Consider the following 12,134-nt stretch of genomic DNA (forward strand, 5'->3'; position numbering starts at 1 on the left):
GTGAGCCTGCCGGGGAGCTTCCCGGCGCGGCGCGGGCAGTGTGGACGACACAGTCGGTTAACATGGGCGCCGAAAGGAAACTGCCTTCTCTTCTCGGCGCTTCGAGGCTATTCGCGGCGCTTCCGCGGGCGGTGTGGCCCTGGCGTAAGGCTGCGATACTTGTGCAGCTCCTGAGTCCAAGACGAATTTCCCTACGGGGACAATAAATTATATCGTATCCTATCATATCGTATCGTATCATACTGCATCATATCGTATTGTGCTGTATAATAACGTATCGTATCGTATTGTATCGTATCATATGTTTAAAAAAAGTCACAATTCTCTGATCATGGCTTTTTACATGTGAATATTTTCTTTACTCATCTATGACTGTAAACTGAATATCTTTGTGGAGAAAAGACATTTGAGGGTGTCACCTTGAGCTTTGGTAAATATTCACCAACATTTTTCACCATTTTCTGACATTTTATGAACCAAACAATTAATCATTTTATTGAGAAAATAGTTGACAGATTAAACGACAATGAAAATAATTATTAGTTGCAGCCCTAATGTCACAGACTGCAGAAAGCAAAACATTTTTTCGTCTTACCACTTATATTTTTGATAGTGGAGTCAATTAAAGTGACAGGTTGGACCATTTCCCAAGATGAATTTTTAGCCTTTGTCTCCTTTCCCATGCAGGCTATTTTTGTCACATTCTGTCTGTTGGAACTTTTTGTAATCTGCACCAAAACTCTTGATTTACAGAGGTTTATTAGTTGTCTAAACCTGCCCTCCAGGCGTAATGTCAATGTCGATGGTGATCTGTGTTTATTTATGGCAGATGTCTGACACCAAAAGTTTACTGATCTATATCTGTGAATGCTGTCTCTTAGGGAGTACAGTTGAGCTCCCACTTAAAGTGCAACTTGCAGGTTACATTTTTTTAAAAATATATACATAACCTTGTCTGAAAATTACCGTTTACATGACATAAGGGCACAAATTCAGAGGAAAAAGTGGCTCTTTTTAGCTCCTCTTCTAAAAAGGCTTTTTTTTTTCAACATCGCCTGATACTACGTCATGAGAGGGACTCTGCGTCCTTGACCCTGCCTCTGTCCAATGCGCAGTAGTAGGTGGTAGTGAGTCTGAATGGTAGTAAACTTGTGAGTGATTATTTTTTCGGTTGTTAACAGTGCATTTTACCATTTGTGATTATGCTGAATTATTGTGTTTGTGCAGGTTGCACAAACTTGAGTCTGTCAGGACATCGAGTCCACTGTTTTCCGGACAGAAAAAGGAGTGGAGTTTTCGTGCCTGGGTGCATTTTGTGCAGGTGAAGAGGTGCTTTTTCACGGCTCCATCTGTGACCAAAAACGCAGTCCTGTGCAGCGCTCACTTTGGACAGGAGGATTATGTTCCCAGCGGAGCCCGCCCGCCCTCGCACATACCCCTGAGGCTCGGGAGGCCCGAACCCGAGCCCCGCGGCCCCGCACGGAGACCCGAGCCTCGGGGGTATGTGCGGGGCCGCGAGCCGAGGGTATGTGCGAGGGCAGGCGGACTCCGCGGAGAGGGAGGCCTCCGTGTTTGAGACGGGAGCAGGCGGCGTGAGGGTTGATGGGCAGTGTGAGGCATGCACATACTCTCCACAGCTGAGGACATGGGCTGGCAGTTCCCACACAAGCACCTATCATACAAAACATTATCAGGAAATCTTCGAATGTCTCTCTCTTCCCCTCTCTCCCCTGCAGACGTCAATACACCGTAATGCGGAGTTATAACACGCATCGCAAGATACGTCTGATACAAGCTGATATTTGCGCATTAGTTTCTGTTATGGGTAAGTAGCATTAGTTATCTAATACTGGCAGAACTATTGGTATAACTTTGTTATAACCTAATACGTGATGGCAAACTTAATGTTGTGAAGTGAACACAGCGTTAGACATTGTTAGCTGTCGTTAGCTAACGCTGGTTGCTCACCAAGACACCTGCCCAGTTCTCCACTGGTTCTCCTCGCACCACAGCTCTATTTCTCTCCTGTGGCCGTTATTTCTCCTAACCCTGATCTGTTCCTGGTCTCTTGGACGCCTAGCAGGCTCATAATTATAAGCCTGTGGGCCGTCATATGCATATGAATGTACATTTTCAACCTCTTAAGTCTCAAAACTAGTACTGGGATCCATGTTTATTAATGTTACACTCAATCGAACTCGGCTGGACTCCCGTATGCTACGTCACTTCCGATTAGTGGGTTTTTAGATGCGGAAGCAAAATTCTCTCACAAAAACGACCCCAAAAGTCACTGTAGTGTGTATATGTTTTTGTTTTTTGTTTTAATCGAGTTTCTACATCATTTTCCTACACATTTATTCACCATGGTCTCCGACCTGCAAGTTGGGCTTTAAACTAGGGATGCACCGAAATGAAAATTTGTGGCTGAAGCCGAAGTCGAATAGAATAAAACACTTGGCCGAATACCGAGTACCGAACGCCGTTGTTTAGTTTTTAATTATTTTTTGCAGATGAACCCCCTCCAGATTAGTGTTGTCACGGTACCAAACATGGGAGCCACGGTACAATACCAGTGAAAGTATCACAGTTCTGAGTAGTATCACGATACCACAGCAAAAATGAGGCAGATGTGCCTTTTGTCATTTATAAAAAGATAAATCACTTTTCTATAATACATCAATGATATTTCAATGGAATAAATTACTTATTGACTTACTCATACTTCAAAAACAGCATCAATAAGTGATTAACATAGGGGGGATCAAAATAAAATAAAGAAATAAAATAAAAATCAACCAGCCACCCTCCTCCCCTGACAGTCCCTTCATAAGTAATGAACAGTCCCTAAAGTGCGGTGAGGTTTGTGGACCGTTACCTGCCACAAAGAGAAATGTGAACGGCTCGTTTCTCCTCTGTTACGCTACATACCTGTGTGCCGCCATGGCTCGGCTGTTCAGGTACTTCTGGGCAGTCATGACACCAAAAAGAGGACATTAAAAGACCTGGAGCCGGGCTTCTCAGTCGCCGGTAAGCCGTTATCTTGCGCCAAGGAGAACTATGGCCGCCGTATTTGACAGGAATACATTCCTGTCTGTGACCCCCGTTCAGCCCACAACCGGCAGGATTCGCCTTTCGTTTCTGCTGCTGGTTGAAACCTGTACTCGCACAGCGTGCTAAATGATTTCTTTTACTTGCACAAAACTATTTTTAGCCGCAACTGCCGACATTTTACTCACGCTGTTTGATTGCGTCATCAAAACACACTGCTATTATTCGGCCTTGCTTATTCCATCGAATACCGAATGTGTGTTTTTTTGCAATATTCGGCCGAATATATTCGGTTACCGAATATTCGGTGCATCCCTAATAATTTACACAGTTTGCAAAGCCATAAGACCAAAGTGTCAGATTCCTGGATACTTTTAACCTGAATATAGTCTGTCTTTCCATCCATTCACCCTTCCACCCTTACCATGAGGGTCCTGGCTACATTGCAGCCCAGAGTTCCAGCTCCCAGCAGAAGACACTTTGTGGTGACCACCTTGTCCAGGTCCAGGGAAGGAACCAGTCTCCATCTCATTAGCTTCAGGTTCAGGTCCACTGATGACTCTGCAAGCCTGCAGACAGTCAATGGAGACAACTGAAGACCCTCTGTGTTCACAAGGTGCTCAGGGTAACAAATAGGATTGAGCCGAATATCTGTACTCAAATCTTCATGTTGGTAGCTGTGTTTAACCTCTTACTCCTGTGATAAAAAATGATCTGAAGCTCAATTCTAAGGCTGTTCTGTAAATACTGCTCTCATAGGTAATAGATATTACAACTTCTGATTAATCCATGTAAATTTCAGGCATAAAATAACAACTTCTGATTGGGCCCGACCCACTTTCAATTTAAACTCCACCCACTTCTGGCATAAACTTCGCACATTCTGAGCACAGATAATGGTGTACTCGCTCATCCCTAGTAACAAAGAAGTTTTACTTCATCTGTCCACAAAAACAAACCCATAACAGCCCATAACATGAAGCACCAAAGTAAAAACTTTTCTGTTAATTAGCTTCTTTGTCAAAACAAATTGTTTAGCTAAAATTGCTTAATAATACCCTTTTTATTTTCTTTAATTGTTGGTGGATAAAGTTCAGTTACACCTGAACACATCTGTATTTTGTTTATTACCTTTTAGGGTCCATGCATTCACTGAGGTTGACCATCCTGGGTCCCATGGCCCCCTTTGGGTTCTTCTCCCAGCCTACACTCTTAGGACATGCTGTGGGGGAAAAAACAGACTATCAATGTAAAATAAGCACAAAATGTCTCTACTACAAAGTGAGAAAACAATAAAACATTAAAACTGTTGAAGTGTTTCACAGTTTCCCCCACTCACCACTGTAGTGGTATCTGGCCATGCAGACACTTTGGGTGTACTTACTCAAGTTCTGACAAAGCCAGCTGTGGCATCTCTGACATTTCCCAACACAATGGAAGTAAATGGATTTTCACAGCAGTGAAAACACATTCAGAAAATGAGACAGCAACGTGTCTCTTCAGGGACAATGTCTGAGTTATTCTGCATTATACACAGACCTCAACATTTTTCATTGCAAATACTCTCTCAAGAAGAAATAGCCTCTGTGAAAAGAGATGAGATAAACATATTTTTTAAACGTTATTTAAACATATTATAACTGGTGCCATGACAAATAAGGAAAAGGCCCACTGCCCACTATCTCTTTTTTTCACTTTAAATATTAAGTGTGGAGACCAGTTAACATTTTTATTGATATATGTTTGATCATTTGTTCACATGAATTAGCCATTCCACCCAGCGTCCTATAGAATACATGTCATGCGGGGCGTCGGTAGCTTAGCGGATTGTGCCGGCGCCCCATGTATAGAGGCGATGCCTCGCTGCAGCGGTCACGGGTTCGACTCTGGCTTGCAACCCTTTGCTGCATGTCGTCTCCCCACTCTCTCTGTCTCCCCATTTCACGCTGTCCTGTACATTCAAGGCAAAAAGCCCAAAAAAATAATCTTTAAAAAAAATATAGATATATATAGATGTCATGCCCTTAAAAGCCAACTGTACAGACTGGCATCTTGTGTATAAATATATATTTTTTTTATTTATTTTTTTGGTAGGACTGCCTTCCAACCACTCAAAGTGCTTTTTACACTCCAAGTCACATTCACCTATTCACACACACGTTCACACACTGGTGCCTGAGGCTACCGTACAAGGTGCCACCTGCTACTCAGTATTTTTTTCTTTAACACACTCACACACCGGTGTAACAGCCATCAGGAGCAATTTGGGGTTCAGCATCTTGCTCAGGGATACTTCGACATGCGGCTAGAGGAGCCGAGGACTGAACCACTGATCCTCCAATTAGTGGATGACCTTCTCTACCTCCTGAGCCACAGCTGCTCCTGTTGCTTTGTTCTTTTACATTTTGTTTTATCTCTTTATGTTTCAGTAGTTTTTAAAATCCCTTCTCTGTGTATGATCTTCTTTTAAATTTTATGTTTTACTTCTCTATGGTTAACTGTCTTTGCACCTATCTTGTATGGTAATTTGTAAAACACCCTCTAACTCTGGTTTTAAATTGTGCCATAGAAATAAAGTTTATTATTATTGTTATTAATAATAAATTAACTGATTCTTTTAAATGTAGATTAGACAAACTGCCTTACATTATTGTAGCAGTATCTGATGTGTTCCAGATTGTTGTGAACATTATCGTGAACTCAAACTATAAGTTTATTTGCTCAAATCAACACCACTCAACTCTGACATTTGCTTTTCTACTTGGCAGTCTCTCTCACACACTTTGATGCTTCATTTGACACAGTTACTTCCCACTGTTAATTTTTCACCATTCAGCATTTGTTGCTGTGTAACACAAAAAAAACTGTGAAAATTGGTTGGAAGTGGGCATTTTAAATAGACTGTGTGGGCTCAATTGAGTTTAATACTGACTCTTGACTGATAATGTGAATGTTAATTACAATGTTTATTTCCCCTTTCTGAGGAGAAAACACTTTTTAGTTGTGGCAAGAACTGAGCCTGGTGTGTCCACAGGGTGCATTGATTAATCCCTTTCAAAACAATACCAAATTTGTCCATGCAAAAGCAAACACAACAGCTGAATCAATTTTTGTTGCATGAATACATCAACTGTGAGTTAATTAAAAGCCATGATGTGCTGAAGAGGTAGAGTGAGGTAAACAAAGACACCTCGTCTGAACCGACAAAAACCTTCACACCTTTTTCCCATCCTGCTATTAACATTTAAATTACTTTCATCCCTTATTCCACAGATAAAAGAATAATGGAGAAGCTGTGTGAGATTAGCGTGGCTTGAAAAGGAAGCACAAAGTCTCAGTGGAAGTAGCAAGGACTGAGGGTTCATATCAGTTAAATACATTCACATTCAGATGAACATACCAGCGCACACACAGGCATGTTACATACTGTTACGTGCACAGATACGACATACACAGGAACACACACACACACACACACATAAAGGAATGGAAATTACCTGAGTTGAGGGGAAGCTCAGGTAGTTTAATCTGGAAGATGACACTGTGCTGAATGGAGCGGCTTCCCTGCAGAGTTCTGTCCCTGAAACACAGCACTTCCACCATGTCCAGCTTAGAGCCCCTGAAACACACACACACATATACAAACAAACAAACACACACACACACACACACACACACAAAGGAGATGCAAAAGTCAAACAATGATCATGCACAGATTACAGATCAGAGGATAAAAAGTTCAGGGGAAGGAATGGACTACATTATTCATAACTATGTTTTCTCTGGTGTATAATTACCTGAAACTAAGAATCGTTATGTTTTCGTTGACCTAGAATGAGCCGTTTGTATCTACACAGTAGGGTTGCAATGGTCGGAGATTGTCACAGCACGAAAACTGTCTCATACCATATATGGTATTACACAGTTATTACCATCATTTTTAGTTACAATGACCCTTAAAAAGAAAACAGAAGTTGTTGGGGTTTTTTTTTTTGTGGAACAAATACTGCGCACCCACAGGTGAGATTCTCTGTTTAGCTTGCATTTTTGTCAGTACCATAAATAAGCAAATGTAGATGGTATGATAACCATCAATTTTCATTCCACAGTGTGCAGCTTCACGGTATATTGCTGCAGAGCTTCCTCCACAGAGCCCACTATCTTGCACCACTATATTTCTACAGTAGTACAGAAGGGACAAGCCAAACACAGGCTATAGAGAGGGTTTCTCATGCTTCTATGTTACCTGAAGGTTACCATAGTTTCTACTCACACTTAGCCTGGAAATCCAAACCCAAATCTAGAAAGATTTAGGGTCTGGCTATGAGGAATGCAACTGGCCCAACTCGAGGGGCGGCACCAAGCATGCATTTGAAAATATCACTGCACACAATTGGATAACACTACGACCAATCAGAACAATACACGGGGTGACGTATCCACAGCACTACCAGCGGAGCTAACTGGTAGATTAGACTCTTGCCGTATCCGGTCAGCAAAACAGCAAAAATGTCCTTCTTGCAAAGGAAAGATTCGAGCGCCGTCTTCTATTCCTCTTTTAGAGAAAAACCAAGTCTAACTCGTTCATTGTAGCGGTCAAAGCCGTTTCAAACAACTGGTGTTCATCCGTGGTCATCTTGCAATGTTTACTGACTGATTCCGGACTTTGTCGTTGCAGCGATATCATCATCTGTTTAGCTCGCCTCTGGCCCGCCTATATCAGATACACCAATGTGATTGGTGCAGCTCGGCTCCAACGGCATGGGTAATGAGCATCATTACTGATTGCCAGAGTGACTCACTGAGCAAATTGAAATTGTGCTCTCGCGGGAACTCTGGATTTCCAGGGTACTACACACTTGGAGAGGGAGGGGTGAAGGAGGTGGTATTCAATCTGCAACCTAACAGCAGGATGGCAATAAATCCTCCATACTTGACGTTTTACACAGGTTTCCAGGAAGTGCCCACTGAAGCCAATTTTCATAGTGGCCAAACGGTGGAATTACATTTGTCACGTGATGCCATGTTCCCCAGACTCGGATTGCGAAAGAGTTATCTCTAAATCAGTGTGTAACAACATCCCGGCAAAAGTCGACTATTTGACTATCATCATCTACCACAGATATGCAGCCCGGGGTGCTGTGGGTAGTTGTTGTTGTCATGGTTGTGAGTTGAGATGCCTCCCAACGACTGAAGGTGGACACACCTTTAGTTGTTGTTGAACACAGATTTGTTTGAACAACCATTTTCTATGTTATGCTAAATTAGATAAAAGAATTTAGGGTATTTAGAGAAGGAAAGACTCCCGTAGTCCTGCAAGAAAGCAGTCATGTTGTTACTGGAGTCAAACAGTATCTCAAGTTCAGACAAGCCTGTCGGGGGTTAAGTCCAATCAGATCACAGCTCATTTGTAAACAGTCTCCCAAAGCCAATTGAGGACTCTGGGTCGCAGCTACCTCAGTTAACCCTTACTGGTTGTATTTGAGATTGCTTTGATGAGGACTGATCATTGTTATTGTAAAGATATATGACTGCGATTAACTGACGAGTCGACTACCTTTTGGGAGTTGTCTATAAATATTAGAAAGCTGCAGTTGTGAGTGCCCTACCACACAACAGTCCTTTAACATGGAGTATGCTCTCTCTTTCTCTGATACAAGACACAACACACACAGATAAATGAGCACTCACAACAATATGATCACCATGTATCCAAATACCAACACATTTCCCCTAATATGGTACTAAATAACCACAGTCACATTACACAATCAAACTCAAGTGAAACAACTGAATAAGCGAGACACTGCGGCTACATTGTAATTCTATCTCGACCCATCTCGGCCAGTATCAACAGTTTATGTTTAACACTGCAAGAAAGTGTGGTCGAGCACAAGATTGATGAGGTTTGTATTGGATAAAAACTGCCTCTGACTACAGAGCGTTAGGGCTAAACTGTCTTAAGGTATTTGCTGCTGATAAGCCACCGGTATCACAGGACGCTGTTGCTAAAATGGCACCGATGGGAGTTCCTTGTTTATATGAAAAATAATTATGCAATAAAAATCTAAGCCAGGAAAAACTACGCTCTCTAGGGAAAAGTGGGACTCAAAATGACTGATTGTGGACCTGAATTTAGAGGTGGATACACCACTTCCAAACTGAGCTGTTTCCAAACTGAGCTGAGCTTTGTAGCAGTGAAACATGGAGCACCAAAAATGTAGTGACATTCTCAGCTGGTGATGCAACACGATGATGTGATGTAACAATGTTTTCTGTCATATCCAGGCAAGATAAATTTTAAGAGATTAATAGTTGTTTACTCTTGTTTAAGAGTAGTAATCCATCACAGTTATCATCATGTCTTATGCTATTTCGTCAAAATCATATTACTGTTCTGTAGTAAATCAATCTGCACTCCAAACTTTATTACCACTCAACTTTGACTTTGCCGAACAACCAATCATTTGAATATCTGGCAACAAAGCATTCAGTGTTCATGTTGCCATAGTATAGAACAGCCTTCCTGCTGATGTTTGAGGTTTGCTCCTGCATTTCCATCCATTTTTTAAAGAATAATCTCAGGTCCGATTTGTTTAGTTTAGATGGTACTCCACTTTTATCTATTTGTCCCTGGTGTGTCGTTGTTTAACAGTGTTTCATCACTCTAAAGCACATAAATCCTCTTCTTTTGAGTATTGTGGTTGACTAATAAAAGCGATCAAAATAAAACTGGAGTGTGGGAAAACACATGCATGATAAGTATGAAGCTCTGTAGCCTGCAGTTGAAATGGCTGGGGATTTTATAAAGCATTAGTGATTCGTGATAAACAGCAAAACATGGGAAAACTCTGGCATGGTAAGACTGGACACAGTAGCTGAAGTAGGGACTTTTTGATTGTGTATTTCAAGGTCACATCCACTGATCTGGTTTGCAACAAGATAAGGAACGGACTGAAATAATGAGATGTGGAGGGGAATACGCTCTTTAAGCATGGCCGTGTTTAACATGAAGTATAAATCATCTGTAAGTGGGGAGCTAAATTTGTTATAAACAGAAAACTATTTTAGGTACTGTAGATAGCAAAGTGCTTCCATCATTGGCTAACACTATCATTTCATTTATACTTTCCTAATATTGTATCAGCCTTATAAGATGTTTCCCACATAATCTCAGATTGCTATTTGACCATACTGCAAAGCTGCAGTGTGTGCTTATGAAAACATTGCATGAGATAAACCTTTGATTGAAAGTCAAAAGCTGACACAGGATTAAAATGTCTGAGTGACACCTGCAGAGTACGTCACTTGTTTCTAACCTCTGTGTAAATATTTGAATATTCTCCCGACCTTGATTCTTAGATTTATTACTAAACAATCCAAAGACTTGCACCAGTTATCCGCTGGTATGCTGAAATATTTCCTTTGTAAATACTTCAGAAAAATATATCGCTCTGCAAAACACACACACACAAGCCTCCACATACCACCTTCATTCCTGCCTCCAATGAGACATCCGATCAGTAAACACAGCATTTATGAGCTGTAACATTGTAATGCTGTGACATTTTTTTCTTATTCACAAAACCAGACGTCTCATGTGTGTTCTTCACTTACTAACTTTTAATACAGGAGTTTCACATAACTTCCTCCCATTTCCCTGCTGCCAGATACCTCCGTCAGCCTTTGAATGGCAGAACAGAGTTTGTTACTGCTTTTTAAACCACAAAAAAACTTTCAAGTTCATGACATCAAAGGCTGCCTCAAGTATCATGAAATATAATCACTGAAAAGATGAGAAATAGAGTATTCAGTGTCCGGCTAAATACGTAGCTCATAAATTTCAGGATTTTCCAGAAGCCCAAAATGCACTGCCTCGCCATTCATTGATACCACATGCCATATGTGTGTGTTTACACAAGATAGCCTATGGTGTTCGGACAGCAGCTGCTGTGTGCTGTATGTGTCATACATGGTCTGGCATGGGTTCATAAACCAGCCTTGTAGTTGACTTATGCTGCCTTACTCCGGGGTGGCGGTGGCTCAGGCACAGCAGGTCATCTACTTATCAGAAGATTGGTGTGTCCAAGTATCCTTGGAAAAGGCACTTAACTCCAAATTACTCCCGATGGTTGTTCCACTGGTGTGTGAGCACATGTGAATGGTTACGGTCACTGTAGCAAAGACAGCGCCAATGTCAGAGTAAAATCATGAGAGTATGCTAGAGTTGTGGCGTGTTCCAGTGATCTTCATAGCTCTTAAATGTCTTTTTCTCCTCTAAGCATTCCAATAAATTCAAACATGTTCGATATCATCATCTCTCTCTCCACCACCAGCCGGGAGGCAGCAAACCAGGTAGACATGGTGTGAAGCAGGGGATTGAAAGTCTCTCTCTTGGGTTGTAGAAAAGGAGGGGGAACTGGTGGAGATTTGGAGAGGACAATAGTGCCTCTTTGTCCTTGTATTTATATCATGATAGAGAGGAGGAGGAAAAAAGTGGACAAAAATTGCTGCAGGCCTGTCTTTGAAAAGACTGTAGTCTGACACCCTACATACAGAGAGACGTGTCATAAACATTGTGTTTATATGTGAGAGGGTGTCAGACTTTAGTCCTTTAAAAGCCTTCTGAAAGTCTTCCGGTGTTTGGTAGGCATTAGACTGAGCAACTGTGTGGTCTATTTCACACGAAATATGTATTTATTTGGAAGGGCTGCAACAATCAGGAATAGAGTGCCCTGATAACTGACGTAATAATGATAATATTGGAGCTCTTTACGTGGATAAAAAAGTCTTGGAAGCTACAGACAAGGATGACTAAATCACAGAATGTGTGGAAAGTCTGATTTATTTGAGGACAATGACGTGAGCAACATGTGAGATAATGACAAAAATGGAACTTGTTTATCAGGAAAACTTAACAGCTTTGTAGACAAGTAGCGCAGTCTTAACAGCAGCAGTCGTGTTCTGCAAGCTCGCGCTGCCAACTAGGAACAAGTGTAATTCATCAGGTTTATCTCATCCTCACTGAACTCTTACAACACCGCTGTGAGGCTGAGCAACAGCCAAACACGTCTTTTTCAGTCAGT

General features: G+C 41.6%; 2 protein-coding genes across 3 annotated transcripts in view; one reads left to right on the plus strand and one right to left on the minus strand.

Annotated features, from left to right (window-relative positions):
* atg7 (ATG7 autophagy related 7 homolog (S. cerevisiae)) overlaps positions 1-12,134 on the minus strand; it is a 121,082-nt gene that overhangs the window by 97,487 nt on the left and 11,461 nt on the right. Inside the window, exons 9-11 of the mRNA XM_050039375.1 lie at positions 6,546-6,667; positions 4,180-4,270; positions 3,473-3,617 (exon numbers count right to left, since the gene is read on the minus strand). Coding sequence (XP_049895332.1) covers positions 3,473-3,617; positions 4,180-4,270; positions 6,546-6,667 — 358 coding nt within the window. The remainder of the gene's footprint in view (positions 1-3,472; positions 3,618-4,179; positions 4,271-6,545; positions 6,668-12,134) is intronic.
* Positions 1-12,134, plus strand: part of LOC126386795 (putative nuclease HARBI1) — a 133,732-nt gene that overhangs the window by 51,448 nt on the left and 70,150 nt on the right. The gene's annotated exons all lie outside the window — the stretch shown is intronic.

Source organism: Epinephelus moara, chromosome 24 (assembly GCF_006386435.1).
Source record: "Epinephelus moara isolate mb chromosome 24, YSFRI_EMoa_1.0, whole genome shotgun sequence".
NCBI lineage: Eukaryota > Metazoa > Chordata > Actinopteri > Perciformes > Serranidae > Epinephelus > Epinephelus moara.